This window comes from Mercurialis annua, linkage group LG2, assembly GCF_937616625.2.
Source record: "Mercurialis annua linkage group LG2, ddMerAnnu1.2, whole genome shotgun sequence".
NCBI lineage: Eukaryota > Viridiplantae > Streptophyta > Magnoliopsida > Malpighiales > Euphorbiaceae > Mercurialis > Mercurialis annua.
Genome location: NC_065571.1, coordinates 56,325,049 through 56,340,554, shown reverse-complemented (window position 1 = coordinate 56,340,554; position 15,506 = coordinate 56,325,049). Strand labels below are relative to the sequence as shown.

Below are 15,506 nucleotides of genomic sequence, written 5' to 3'. Positions count from 1 at the left end.
TAGCAATTCCTGGGAAATAACTTTCCGGAAAGTGTAGTTCCTGGGAAGTTAACTTCCCATGAAGTTTGATAAATGTTACTTGTTTCAATTTTTACTTCCCGGAAAGTATAAAATTAATTTTAATATAATATACTATATTTTTAACTAATAGACATAAATGTCCTTTGATGATTTTTATATTGTTAAACAAATAATTTTAATTTAAAAATCGGGCAATAAATAATTTAATTTTTGCTTATAATCTTTTATTTTACGATTCAAGTACTATTTAGAAGAGTTTTGAAATATCAAAATTTAAAAATTATACTTTTTTTATTAGTATTTTATATAATATAAAATATTTACTTATTATAAATAACAATTATAAAATAATATAATATATTTTTTTGAAATAAATAAAAATATTTTTATATGAATTTTAAAAGAAAAGAAGAAAAGAATTAAGGTTAAATTAGGAAAAACCAACAAAAATGTTAGGAAAGTTCTACTTCTTTGGATTTTGCTAGGAAAGTTACTTCTCTAGTCAAAGGGAAGTCAAACATCCAACTTCCCAGGAAATAAAATGTAAAAATTGAACCAAGCAAAAAAAATTTGTTACTTCCCGAAAAGTATAACTTCCCTAATATAGTTACCCCCAACCAAGTAAGATCTGAATCTACTTAAAAATTACTCCAGATATTGATATTAATGAAAATAATAATATATTTATGATATTAATGGAAATCACCATTGTGGAATATTTTTATATTAATATAAATGGAAATAAACTCTCCATTAATATGGTCCATAAAAAAGATTTTAGAATAAATGTAACACAGATTTAATGTCTGAAATCATGCAATTACTTACATTAGTCGTGTGAAAGGTATAAACTTAATTGCAATTATGCTAAGTCGTGGGTTCTATTCTTTCGACAAACGCTCTTTTTTTTCCAATTATAAAAAAAATAAAGTGCTTTGAATAAATTATAACTATGGAGCGGTAACTTTATACCGTTCACATTTAAACTGATTTTCACTTGAGCTGAATAAATCGGTAGGTGAAATTCTAGATAAAAAAACTACAATATATTTTGAATTTTTTAAAAATTATAAACATAACATTGTAGCTTTATATAATTCGATTAATTTGACGTTCGATTAATTTAAAAAATTCAAATTCCAATAACAACACTATTTTTTTTTTAAACTTACTAATTATGACCGAACCAATTTAACTAAAAATTGAACCGAACCAAAATATTAGTTTGATTCGGTCGATTAATTCGACTATATTTGCCTACTCCACAACCCTAATGTGTTGAGTAGGTAGCACAAAAGAAGTAATAGTACTACTACGGTCATAGCTGGTTCAGTTCCTTTTTTAAAAATTTGGTTGGATTGACCCATGCATGCAAATATAAAAAATGGTATTATCCGTCAGAGATACACTGATTAATTAATTAAAGGGGTTATTTTGGCCTTTTGTCCAGCGTCTGTGTCTGTGTATTAGGGTGAATGAAAGTTACGGTTCAAGAGGGTTTCTCGAATAATGGGAAGCTTTAATGGGTACCTATATTTTCCACTTTTCTACTGCTCATTCTCCAACTTGTTTTTTTCTACCAGAAGATCCAAATTCGTTACTGTTTTAGGTATTCTTTTTTGTTTTCTGTGTAATAGTTTCTTCACTGTTCAGAGACATTCAATGATTTTCCAAACTGTTTATTGCCTCACCAAAATTGACTCTTCAACATGTAATGTGTCGATGTGTGTAAGGCCATCTCCGACACTATATACTATTTTTGGTGTAAATTCATCAAATTTACTTCAACACTTATCTCCATTTTTAACGTACAAAAATTATCGATACCTTTATTGAATCATAAATTTATACTAATAAATTATAGCTTAAATTAATAATGTAAGTGTTGAACAATATTTGTTAAGGTCGTAGGTTCTGTTCCTTAGTGACCAAGTTTAATCTCTATTAATAGACAAACCCACGACTTGTAGAATTTAAAAATGTGTACGGCACATTAGTAGTACCTAAACATTATTTAAGTTTATTTTTTTTTGTTGAGTTTTCTTAAACCAATTCAATTTTAAGAGTTTTGGGCATTAGAGTGAAATTTAGACCATTCTTTTGTTCTAATTTAGTTTTAAGAATTTTGGACGTAGTTGTTTAAAGAACCACGTAAATTTTATGTTTTTTTAATTAATTTCTCTATTTTTCTATTTTAATTAATTTTTTACTATTCCATTGCGTCTAATTCCACAACACTAAATGTCGCGTCCTAAACATTCTCTAGGACCGACTAATATTTGTTATTCTCATACATAAAAAGATATTCGTTATTCTCCCTAAAATCCTAAATTTCTACACACACCATAAACATTCTCTAGAACCGACTAATATTTGTTAAATGGATTTTGTAATACTATTGCTTAGTTAAATATGATTAAATCGTGATGTTATTAAGATAATATATTTAGAAAAGTGTGCATGATGATCGAGTTTTTAGACAAAAGAATGGAGAAAATCAGTTATTTTCAAGTCAGCTCGAGGTAAGCTCGAGTTTAGGCCAGAGCTTTCTCGAGCTGAAATTCACTCCTCGACCCGTTTTTCATATGCCAAGACCTCAACTCGTCGTGGTTTTCGCTAGGGGTGGGCAAAAAAACCGGCCAAACCGCAAAACCGAACCGAAACCGTAACACCGAACCGGAATATATGGTTAACCGGTCCAAGAGTTTAGGTTTAGGTTTTGATTTTTAATTTTTTCGGTTAATGGTTTAGGTTTAGGTTTTTGAACTTTTAAAAACCGCGGTTAACCGGTTAACCGATTTATAAAGAATATATATTTTTATAAATTATATATATATATATATATATACATATTTATGTTTTTAATTATTCAAATAAAATATATTTTATAATCTACACATATAAAAATTTAAAACAAAAAAAAATATTCAAAAAATATTTTATCTATCAATATATTTTTATTTTAGGAGTATATATATATATATATATATATATATATATATATATATATATATATATATATATATATATATATATAATGAAAGAACTTTATTTTTCTTAATAAAATATTTATATACCTAATTGAAATAGGAATAAATAAAATTTATATTTTAATAATTAAATAGAATGAAAATTAAATTTTAATTATTAGACTATATTTAGAATTTTATCTATAAATTTTATCTTTTTTTATATCTAATTTTTTTAACGGTTACATGGTTAAAAACCGCAAAACCGAAATACCGGAACCGTTTTAAATGGTTAACCGATTTAATGGTTAACCGTTTAAAATTTTAGGTTTAAGTTTTTAATTTTAAAAACCGAACTACTATAAACCGATTTACATATTACCCTCGTGGACCGGTTAACCGGTCCATGCCCACCCCTAATTTTCGCATCAGCTAGAGCTGACTTGAAATATATGTCGGTATAAAAGGTAGCTATAGCTGGCTTGAGATATTATATGTTGTTATCAAAGGCAGCCCTGCTACAGCTAGTTTGGCAACTCTCATTCAGTCTAGTTCACCAAATTGCATAAGCCTGGACGAACCGGTTCGGACCGCGTCCGGCTTTCAGCTATTCATTGTTAGTTATATCTATTTTACAAAGTTTTAGTTTAATTCCTTTAAAAATGAAAAGTTCACTTCTAAAGGAAAGGAGAAGAATGAGTGAAAAATTCATTTTCTTCTCACATTTCAATACAAACTTAAAAATAACTAAAATGTTTTTTTTTCAGTACTTAAATGTGTAAACTATGCTCTATTCTTACAGATTATATAGTATAGACCATGCCAACCTCCACAAGAGCAGCATGAGGTATGTTCAATGCCACAGGAGGCTCTCTGCAGTTTTTATCAAGGAAAACATAACTCATAATCAAGAATCTCTTGATAAAGTTTGAGTTTTCCCTCAATGTTAAATGTGACTGACCCAACAAATATGCAGTACCACTCTCCCTTGCATTTATCAGTTCCTGCAGCTCCTCCCTTACGTAATCCCCCATTTTACGGCTTTTCACGGGTAACATAAACCGTACTTTTTTCCGATTCACGATATCACCATTTGGACTTGCCGGATTTTGGGCGTCGGACCCCAGAGTTAGGCTGCTGCTGCTTTCGTGTAAAGGAATCAAAGCATTTCCGTCCGGGGATGACTTACCGACAACCACCATTCTTCCTTCGGAGGAAGTCAATGACTCGCAATCGTTTTCTTCTGACAAAATGAACTCTCCTATAGAGCGGATAATTTGTTCCTCGAAGTCGTCTGTATCTCTGACATAATCGCAGTATCCGTATCTCACAATGCATCTGTAGATTCTAAACTCTTTGGGACCAATCCGGCCAACAAGGTACCGTTCACTTGGCGGAATGTGAGGCACTGGTAGGGACTTGAAAGACACAAATATTAGCACTTGATGAAAAGCGGGAAGGTTTGTAATGAAATGTGAGAAGAAAGCTGGTATTCCTGACACTATATCGGTGTAGATTAAACCAATTCCTGGAACTCTGGAAACTCCAAGGCCTGGGCTGAAATCTGTAAGCCATTCTGTCGGCACCTTGTTTTGTAAATCAAGCTCGTACTTCTTCTTCGTGCCGTAATGCCACGAAAGCATGATTGTGAATGTCAGTGCTGAAAGGACGATTAGATACCAACCTCCTTTGTGAAAACTCAACAGACATGCCGACAAATACACAGCCTCCACAAATCCGAAAACCAGTAGAAAACATGCTGACATGTACAAAGGCTTCTCCCATTGCAAAGCAATCACAAGAGACATCAGACAAGTAGTAACTACCATTCCAGAAACAATAGCCAGACCTGTTCCGAATTTATCCGTAGATACATGTTAGCTATATAATTCTTTGTTAACAGAGAAATCAAAGCAGACGAAGAAAAACTGATCTTCCACTACCTATTGTGGACTTCAAAATTTGTAGTCGGACTATTACAGAAATGGGGAATTGTAGTCAGGACTCATGGTCCTATGTATCATTAATAATGCTCTCAATGAATTCAACAAGATTCCAACATTATCATTTGCTACTCAAAATAAGTATTAAGAAGTAGAAGGATAGTGATAAATACCTGCTGCGCTTGCAATTTTATGCAAGTCACGGAAACCAATAGTGACAGTGAGGCAAAGGATCATCAGTAACCAATTAACATCAGGAATATAAACCTGCCCGCGGCGGTTGTTTGATGTATGTATAACTTTTACCCTAGGGAAACAACCAAGTGCCAGGCACTGGCTTATGATGGAAAAACTTGCCGTTATAGTTGCTTGGCTTCCAGTTACTGAAGCGAGTAGTGACAAGACTATGAAGATGTGACCAAGATGATCTGGATTTTCCATCTCTCCACAGGTCAGGTATCAAAATTCAAGAAAATGAAGCTATTAAATGAAATCAAAAAGCAGTAAAACGACTTACCAGGCATAGATTTACTAAGATGGTTGAAATCATTAGAAGCATTCACATTTTTAGAGATATATGCAGCTTGACCAGCATAGCATAAAATTAGAAGTGGATAAATCAAGCAGGAAAATGTCATCTGCAGTGTAGACATCATACGAAAGTTTATCATAATTCAAAATCGAATGCATTATCTATAAAACCGTACAGTTGATAACAATTTCATCACCTGAATAGATTTCTTTGAGAAATGTCCAAGATCTGCAAACATTGCCTCTGATCCTGTGGAGAAATAGAAAATGTAGTTCAAAATATTTGTAATTTCAAAGCATTGACAAAGGTGAAACTGAGAACGCTTTTTAGCTTATGCTATCGGACCTGCAACGCAAAGAAGAATGCTGCCAAGCGACCTCCAACTCCTTTTGTTGATGTTTTTCACAAATTTATACATATATGCTGGAGAGATTGCACCAAGAATTTTGGGGTTGTAATGGATTATATTATATATCCCCACTCCGCTGATAAACAAAAGCCATATGGTAACAACTGGTGCAAATATAGACCCGATTTTAGGAGTTCCATATTTCTGCAGCATGAAAAGGCATACTAAAACAGCACATGCCAAAGGAACTGGTACATCTGTGTAAAGGAAAAAAAAACAGAAAAGCGCAAAGTTCAGGAAAAACCCGAAAATATATAATTCCTAGATGTGCCTTACAACATTGTGTATAAAATCTAAGCCATAGAAATGTACTTAAGTTTGACAATCTTACAGCTTTCTAAAGCATCTGATATGCTGCGTTGTTTCTTTTCTGAAGAGGAATCTGGACAAAACCACATATTACGTCAAATTATGAAGCGATTTGATAAACATTGTTATAGTATATCAACAAGCATATACCATCATCATTAGTAGTTTTATCTTACATTTTATTTTAGACAACCATCGTTGAAGGCCTGACGAAGCTGATAATACTGGTGAAGCCATAAACATAATTGCATCATTTCATCGTTAGAGAAAGATGAAAGAAGAAGATGAAACTGAACGTGTGTTAAGAATGACGAACCGGAAATAGACGGGGTCAGCACTGCATCTCCAATTATCATACAAGCACCAAGCAGTGCTGAGAAGAGCATTAAATAATGGCTGCTTTTATGCTTTTCGATAGCCCTACGAGCCCTTGAATCAACTTTACTTCTTTCAGGGCTACCAAATTCATGATGTATGATCTCATTAGTGCTTCTATCATCTGGTAGGAGACCAACTTTAGCATTTCTACATAATAACGAGTATAACGCAAAGGTACCACCTGCAAGAAGCCATGAAAGTACATAAGGCTTTCTGTTGCATTTCAATCAAAATCATCTACCCGTTGAGTTCAACAGTACAAATAGACCATTACCCTCGCCATTGTCATTGGCTCGCAGTACTATGAACGCATACTTCAGCAAAGAAATGATGGTCATAGTCCAAAAAATAAAGGAGAAATATTCATATGCAGTTTCATCTGATACGAAATAATCTGTTGGAATTGTTCCAAAGACATATAAAGGAGCCGTGCTTATGCGACCATAAACCACTCCAAGGCTTTGGAATGACAGAATGAGTGTGTGCCTCCATGTTTCCTTCTGTTAATTAGCATCAGAAATAGATAATAACACAGTCAGGCTGATTTTATTGAAAATTAATCAAATAGCAGAGCATTTAACAATGATTGTGACATTTAGATGTTAACCTATGAGTAATATCAAAACAATAATTGATTCTTAGTTGACTATGACAGAGTTCTGATGAATAGAACAAGCATCCGTTATGTATGATATAATACAAGATCTAATAGTAATAAATGAAGTTTTAACATATGCAGACTTTCACATTAAACTACTTTAGAAGTGTTTTCCAAATTATGCGCAGCTCGAACGGAAAGATTACTCTTTCTCCACAATTTATGCAGCCTGCAATTAGCCCTTCCCCGCAATATATAAACAATTTCCACCTAACTATATCGGACCGGAGATCCTTTTCCTCAACATCATGAGATTTTATCAACTAATCTAGAATAGACCAACTTCTGCATTTACTGGTGGTTGTCCAAAAAGGCATACTTAACAAATATGAAGACATTTAGCAATTCTAAAAGCCTAATAACTTAAAGCCAACTCTTATCTTTTCAGCAACAAATCAAAATTCCCCAAAGGTTGATGAACCTGTGGATAATTTACTATATATTATCATCAACTTAGATCTAGTTGCCTTGTCAACATAGCAAAACAGTGGCGGACCTATAAATTTTTCATAAGGTGGGCAAGACTATACTGAAAGTTTATAAGACGGACAAGATCGACAAATATGAATTTTAAGGTGGGCATATTATAAATTTGAAGATGACAAAACTATATTATTCAACTCTATATTACTATTTTTTGAAAGGATTCAAAACAATAAGGTGGCCAATTGACCGCTATACGCTCTTCCTATGTCTGTCCTGCAGAACATTATGTAAGCTAGGCAGCACAGACACTTCATTCAATCAATTGTCTCGTTTCGGAAACGTTTTCGGACACCGAACTTCATTTTTTTTACACAGAAAACATTAAAATAACACTGTTTTGAACTATGGCAAGCATAAAACCCCAGATCATCAACTGAAATGGAAATGAAAAAGCCAAAAGTAGAATTCCAGACAGAAATGGAAATGAAAAAGCTGATAGAAAACATAAATTTGCATGAAAAAAAAAATAGAATACCTCAAGTCCACCGGAACACTGTCGACGTGGAGAATGCATTATACATTAAAAGATGAAATAATTTAAGAGAAAATATGAGTAAACCAGCCAACAAATATCAAGAAAAACAACAGAGAGAGTAGCGATGAGAGCAATGCAAAATGAAGTGAGAAACGTTAGAAACTAAAAGGAAATGGAAGATGGTGAATTAAAACAGAATTGCAGCTGTTTTTTTATTAATTTATCATTGGTTCACCAGAGGGAAAGCCCAACTGACAGTGACTAACTAGAAATTTTATTTTGTTTTTATATTGTAAGAATAGTAAGACATAACCAACGGAATTTGTCCAAGTGGTAAACAACTTAATATCGCTTCAATGAGATTTCGGGTTTGAGTCTAGTGAATACAGAAAATTCTTGCTGACAGATTCACCCACCATACAGGTGCGCGACGCGGATCGGATCTAGATTAGCCGGGGCGAAATTTTAAAAACCGGATGGGCAACCAAAAAAATAGTAATACATATATTAGGCATAATAGAGACATGTCACATGTTTTCTCTCTTTAGCACATGGGTTATCGCCACATGGGGAGTCTCTATTGTGTTCTCATTTTAATTAGGTGTGCGAGTATTTTTATCAAACGATACGTTGCTTAACTTTTCTAAAATAATACTATAATATGTATAAACAAGAAACAAATGCTTGAGGTGATTTCTAAAGTAACTTTAGCTTATTCTAAAAAAATCATTGAAAAAATTAAAACAAATTACTTCTATAAAAGTAAATTAATCCTAAAAACACCAATTATAAGAGATTTGAAGATTAAACATCAAAAGATAAAATCTCACGTAAAAAGTGAGACGTGGAAATGACCAAGTGATAAAAGAAAAAAGATTTTTGGAGCAATTTGATATTTGTGTCATTTATAAGAGAATAAAAGAAGAAAGCATCTAAAATATTTGTTGATTGTGCAAAATATTTGGCCCCTAGAGGAGGTTCCAATTCAACATCTTCCTTACAGCAAATGTACATGCATTTTCAAGTTTAACAGCTACCTAATAAACCCATTGAATACCAGCAATAAATGGGCGATATTAACCACTTGTCACACAGCCATCAACAAACGGGAAAATTGGTTTTAACCGCAAAGATACCACTCAAACTGCTGCAGTAAATCATACCACCTAAGCTATTGCATTGTCATAAGCTTTCTCCCAATCCTCTGCCACATCAGCCGACTCGGCTGCCAACTTGGCTTCACCAAGTCCTCCAATCTGCCCCCGTAAATTGGAGCTGCTTATATTTGAATCCCGTACTGTAGTAGAACTGCTTTCTTCTTGTTTTGCTGGGTTGGAAGGTACGGATGAACTCGCAGCAGCAGATTCCGGATCTAAGATAGTCCACCGATTAACTGAAGCTGCAATCATCGGAGCTTCTTTCGCTCGCCATGCAGAAGGCTGAACGTCTGCAGATCCATGAGACCACTCTTCACCGCCGCCCCATGGATCTTCCTTCCAACCATACTCTGGAGCAACAGCCTTTTTCCACGACTTCGATGCAACTCCTCCTTCTTTAGCACCACCTGCTGCTGCTCCCCAAGGATTAGTAGCACCTGTAGCCGCCAATGAGCTACCATTCTGATGAACCACAACTGCACCGTGATACACGGATCCGTGATCCAACCTCCTCATAGCAGTAGCCGCACGAGCAGGATCGTTAAACACAGCAAGTGCATTCTTGTCATTCAACCAAACTAGTTCGCATTCCCCACCAAATCTTAGAACCAGCGAGCTTATATCTGCTTCCCTTGGCAAATCTAGAAAAGAAACGACAAGCCTGGGATCCATGTCTACGAGTGGATCGAAGACAGCAGGATGGGGAGCGGATAAAGTGGTAGTACCCTTAATTCCAATCACACGAGATGGGGGTTTGGATTTCAGTGTAGCATGTACCACAATGAAACGCTTTGGCTCCCGACCGGTGGAATAAATTGCAAGTTTCCATCGTTCAGCTATCAGCCTAACTGCATCTCTCTTATCCTTCAGCATTGGACAGAAAATATGAACCTTGAGAGCAGCAAGGGAGCCCCTGTTCTTGCCAAGTACCAAGTATTTGCACCTCTCCTCCACAGCAAGCACCCACTTCGGATCACGCCTATACAAGTCCGAAAGTAGCTCTGTCACAGCAGAAACCTCGCCAAAATGAAGAGCTTCCAAATTCGGGTGACCTATATCAAAAGCATCAGCAAGCATCCTTTTGCGCTCTAACTTGGCGCATTCATCGTCGCACATAAGCTTCCTCTGGCCTAGGGGAACTTTCTTGCCAGTTGATTCTACTGGTTGCAATTGTGCAGGCAACTTTCTAACAACAGATGCTTCAAAGACAGAATCGGCATTAAACCCACCATTGCTTCCTCCAGCATCACAAGGAACGGATGTTGTTATCCTTCCACAAGAGCAGGTAATCATGACCGGGAACTCACATCTTACATCAGGACAGAACGCAGCTGGATGACAAAGTGCCATACAGGTATGTCTGCAATCTCTCCTAGGCGCACCGCATGTCTGCCCACAAGAAGTTTTCGAGCCTGCTTCACTTCCGCATGAAGTATTATCACAAGGTGATGGATGACATGTTCTGCCACATGCATGCAAGCCACACTGCCTGGTCTTACCACAGAGTTTGTTGCATCTAATATCCTTAGAACCACAAGGTATGTTTCCAAGAACCACATGCCCGCCAACACACTCCTTCGCTATAGGGACTGAACAAGGTGGGCAATCTCCAAAGTGGCAACTGTGAGAGGCTGAATGGCCGCAAGGCTGAGGAATTGAGCATGGCAGTTGACATGAAGGAGGAGGTGTGCCACAAGGAAGAGGCGGAGGAATTGAAGTTTTTCCACATGCACATGTCAAATCAGTAAAGATCGTCTCAAGGCAAGGCGGACAATGTCCACTATGACACAATGATTCACAAGAATGCTGTCCACACCTGAGCTTCTTCCCACAGGCCATCTGACAAAAATGTGGATCCCAATCACCAGAGAGAAGATTGTTTGGGTTGGAAAGTGGGCAGCACCTTTCACTACACCGATGTCTCCCGCAGTTTTTCTTCCGACCACAAGGTTTCTCACAAGTAAATTTTTCGCTCTCTTCACTTGTTTTAAAGCATTCCACAGTTCGAGAAGTTGATCCGCACCGGCATTTTTGAGTCACAAGAACCAGACAAGGCGGGCAATCCCCGCCATGACACACCTCCTTACAGTGGTGTCTCTCGCATCGAAGACTTTTGCCACATATTTGGGTACAGTTTGGAATTGGGTCCAAACAACTTTTTCTTTCCACCTGCAAACATGATTTCCCACAATTGCATGATTTGACCCTCCCTGGCATTAACTCACAATCCCCACAAGGGCCTGGATGGCAAACTTCATAACAGAAATGATTTCCACAACCCAGCATCTTCCCACATGTTGAGTCACAAAAAAAAACACCATCCTCAACTTTCACTTCGCCTTTTGTAGCTATATCCCCGCACAACAGAACCTCTGCGCTTTTCTTGCAAAAACACGAAGCATTAACTAGCACCTGACAAGGATCACAAGGACCAACATGGCACATCTTCTCACACCGATGACGCCCACATTCAAGAAGCTTATCACAATGCTGGCCACATGTAAGAACAGAAGTCCGATCAAAGCATCTTGTTGTGATCACTTTTTTACCACATGGACATACCCTCGGCGGAGCAAATGCTTTACATGGAGGGCATGGACCTGGATGGCATTGCAAGACGCAAACATGAGGACAAAGATCTTCTTTGCTCTCGCCAGGACCTGGAACTCCCTTCTCAAGTGGTTTTCCACATGGTTCACCACAAGAATGTGGTGTCAAATACAAATCAGAAGGTGGATCAATCCTCTTCCTGCAAAAGCAAACATACCGAATTTCCTTTGACGAAGTCAGCTGCACTGACTGGCAACCTGGGCACCGCCAATTAAATCCTTGATTCATCTCAGCTGACAAGTCACTAGAAGTAGGAGCACGCGCCCATTTCTTGATGCAACTCAAATGAAAAACAGAATAGCAACTCGAGCAAGACCAAACAGGAGCAGACCTCCGCACCATATCATAACAAATCATACACTCAACAGTACCCTTCACAAGTTTCTCCTGAATTTCTTGCAAGAGCTGCGGCAAATTGGGGTCTTTCTCTTTCAACTCCTTAACCCCATGAGTGTGGCTCTTCTCTCTCCCACTCTCCAAATCCCTCCTGTAATTACTAGGACCCATCCTGCGACCTCTAAACACATTATTTTCAGTATTTCTACTTGGCCGAGGATTTGGCTGATTAGAGTGTGTCCCGCTCGCAATTCCACTAGGCTCAGAATTGAAAGGTGGCGGCGGATTAACAACAGCTGTTGGAGTAGGCGGTCCTCTCGGAACCCATGTTTGACGAGCATTTTGATTGGGGAGTCGACTACTCCCAATCCCATCCCTTCGGTCATTATTATTTCTTGATTGGGGAAAGCTCATACTCTGGTAACAAACTCCTTCGCAACTCTTATCCTCCACAGCTACCACTATTGATTCTACAAACAACAATTTTGGAAAATCTAAAAAATCGATAGAAATGAATAAAATAAACAAAAATAAATCGAAATTGTTTCATTTCTGATCAAAAACCTAGTTCAAGTAGGAGATAATACTACCATAAACAGCTTGTTAATTTCGAATCAAATAAGCAAACCCTAATCGATTATAAACTACTAAATACCGATTAGATTCAATTTTCGTTTATTAAACTGGAAATTTAAAATAACTAAAGAAATCAGAAAACTAAAGTACCTTGATCAGGCGATGAAATTGGCTGCTGATCCAAGTAATGCGCGCTAATTTTTGTTTGGGGCTTGAGAAAATTTGTTTGTTTAATTTTCTGATTCGAGTTCTTGATTTGAATTATATAGATAACCGGATAGAGCGAGAGATTCTGAGTCGGTTTGGTTAAGGCAGAGCCGCAGAGAAGAGCGAGAGCCTTGCCGTTGGCTCTAAGGAAGATTTTTCAATTATACGGACTGGTCGTGTCGTCTTTCGCCACGTGTGTGCGTGGTCAGCACTCTATTTCTTGGCAAAAGGTGAAGATAAACCCTTCAACTTTTGTTTAAAGACAAATTATGTCCTTTAACTGTATCTCTGCTCAATTTATTTCACTAACTTTTTAAATTCAGCCCTTTTGGAATGTTGTCGTTTGCAAAATTCATCAGAGGATTGACACATCATCATCATAATGAAGATGATGACATTTATATGCCTTTCCATGATCATAATGATAATCACTATAAAATGGATTTCTTACAAGCGGTAGAAACAGCGACTGCGGCATCGTTCTGTCAAGAGTGAGTTTTATAAGGCGATGTATACAATAAACACACGTGAATGACATAAAAAAAATTGCATAAATTGTAACCAGTGGTAATATTAATATTGTAAATAAAATAGTATTATTTCTTATACATCTATCTCTGTTAAAAAAAATTCTGCTCTTGATTATCATAATTAAATGTCTTCCTTTTACTGCATTTTCCAGCCATATCTTCACTTATGGCAGAGGCGGTATGATAGTGGGTAGGGTGTAAAAAAGTCGAACCAAACCCAAACTAAAAATGACCGATTTGATTTTAATATTAAATTTTTTTTATACATGTTGATTCGATTCAGTTTTAAGTTTTAAAAAATCCAAAAAAACTGATATGTAAATTTATTAATTTTTAAAAACAATGACTATCATTTAAAAAAAATTATTTTATTTTATAATTTGATTTAGATTTGATTTTAAAATTTAATATATTTGATTTTTATTTTATTTTGATTTATGTAAAATTTTTAAAAAAAATATCGTTTTTTTTATTTTTGTAAAAACAAACCGAACTGAACTTAACTGATTTTTTTTTTTCAAAGTTCAGTGCGGTTTTCAAATTCTTAAAAAATCTTTCGGTTTTAATAATTTCACTTAACCAAACCAAAAAAACCGAATGCGCAATCTTAGTAGTGGGTTTCACTTAAATAAAAGGAGTGGCGAATTTGTAAATACCGTAATGGATAAGAATTTAATAGTGTCCGTTTAAAAAGTTTGTGAACAGAGTCGAACCTAATTGAAGATAAAAGTATAAATATTCTTTGAGATAAAAATTGGCATGGCTACCCGCCCGCCCGTCTAGTCCCGTTCGTCTTGTGCAGACTTGAACAGTAATTTTTGATCTCAAGTCCGACTTGAATATAAAAAGAGCTCGCCATAATAAGCTTTTAAAATTGAAAAAAAAATCAACATAGGCCCCCCTAAATCCGCCCGAACCCATAAAAAAGTGCATTAAAGCCGACCTTAAATAATATATTTACAGCGTAATCGATCCAGATTCGAGCCGGATTTGGACTTATCTTTAAAAAAGTCAGGTCCGTCCAAATCGGTCCGAGCCCGGTCATATCTGGCCCTGAACAGGTATAATCAAAGTACATAGTTTCAACTTTTGTCAAAAGATAGAGATTTAGATCCAGATTCTAAAACGGGCTCCATTTTACTCATACGAGTCAGGCCCAATTGATCCTCATATAGTCATATTTATTGGGTTTGACTTTAAATTTAGATCCAAAAAATATAGAACGATGTGGACTTTGATATGTCATCATTTAGTAAGGTTCAGATTCGATCTTGTGAATACAGAAAATTTATGCTGGCAGACTCACCATCATGTTAAATATGTGATGTAGATTAGATCCAGATTAGTCAGTGCGAAACTCTGAAAACCGAATGGGCAATCAAAAAAAAGTAAACTCAGTCTATCACGTCATACGATGTGGACTTTAATCTGTATGCGCAAACATCTCATATACTGCCTTCGGCTTAATAGAGTTGTCCACCTTGTAAAATTTTTTTGTACTGAAACTCTTGTCCATTTTCAAAAAGTAGCAACTTTTATACTCAAATTTTTTATATTACCCCTATTTAAATCTACTAATGAGTAAATTGCAAGTGAACTCTATATTAAATAAAGGTATTGATACTCAAATTTTTTATATAACAATGATTATTTTTCTTAAACTGTATGATAAAAACAAAGTGTATAACTCTATTGGGACAGAGGGATTAAAGTAGTCGTAGTCTACCACATCATGCATAAACTAACCTATTAAATTACAATAATTTTGGTTGTTACTCTTTTACACCTTTTAATATTGAGGTTACGACTATGCTACTATTTTAATACTCCCTCCGTCCCAACAGAATTGTCCACTTTACCTTTATCACATAGTTTAAGAGAAGCAATTATTATTTAGGCAAAACCCATGC

At 35.8% G+C, this 15,506-nt stretch overlaps 1 protein-coding gene across 1 annotated transcript; it reads right to left on the bottom strand.

The window, feature by feature from the left end:
* Window positions 1-3,686: 3,686 nt before the first annotated feature.
* Window positions 3,687-13,210, bottom strand: LOC126668772 (NF-X1-type zinc finger protein NFXL1). Its single transcript, XM_056104729.1, has 13 exons — window positions 13,010-13,210; window positions 9,348-12,753; window positions 8,017-8,137; window positions 7,901-7,918; window positions 6,836-7,061; window positions 6,500-6,742; window positions 6,360-6,407; window positions 6,206-6,256; window positions 5,811-6,071; window positions 5,662-5,714; window positions 5,451-5,571; window positions 5,107-5,361; window positions 3,687-4,839 (listed from the first exon to the last, which is right to left on the bottom strand). The coding sequence occupies exons 2-13, from the start codon at window positions 12,695-12,697 to the stop codon at window positions 3,794-3,796; spliced, it is 5,793 nt and encodes a 1,930-aa protein (XP_055960704.1). The 5' UTR covers window positions 12,698-12,753; window positions 13,010-13,210; the 3' UTR covers window positions 3,687-3,793.
* Between the last annotated feature and the right edge of the window lie 2,296 nt (window positions 13,211-15,506).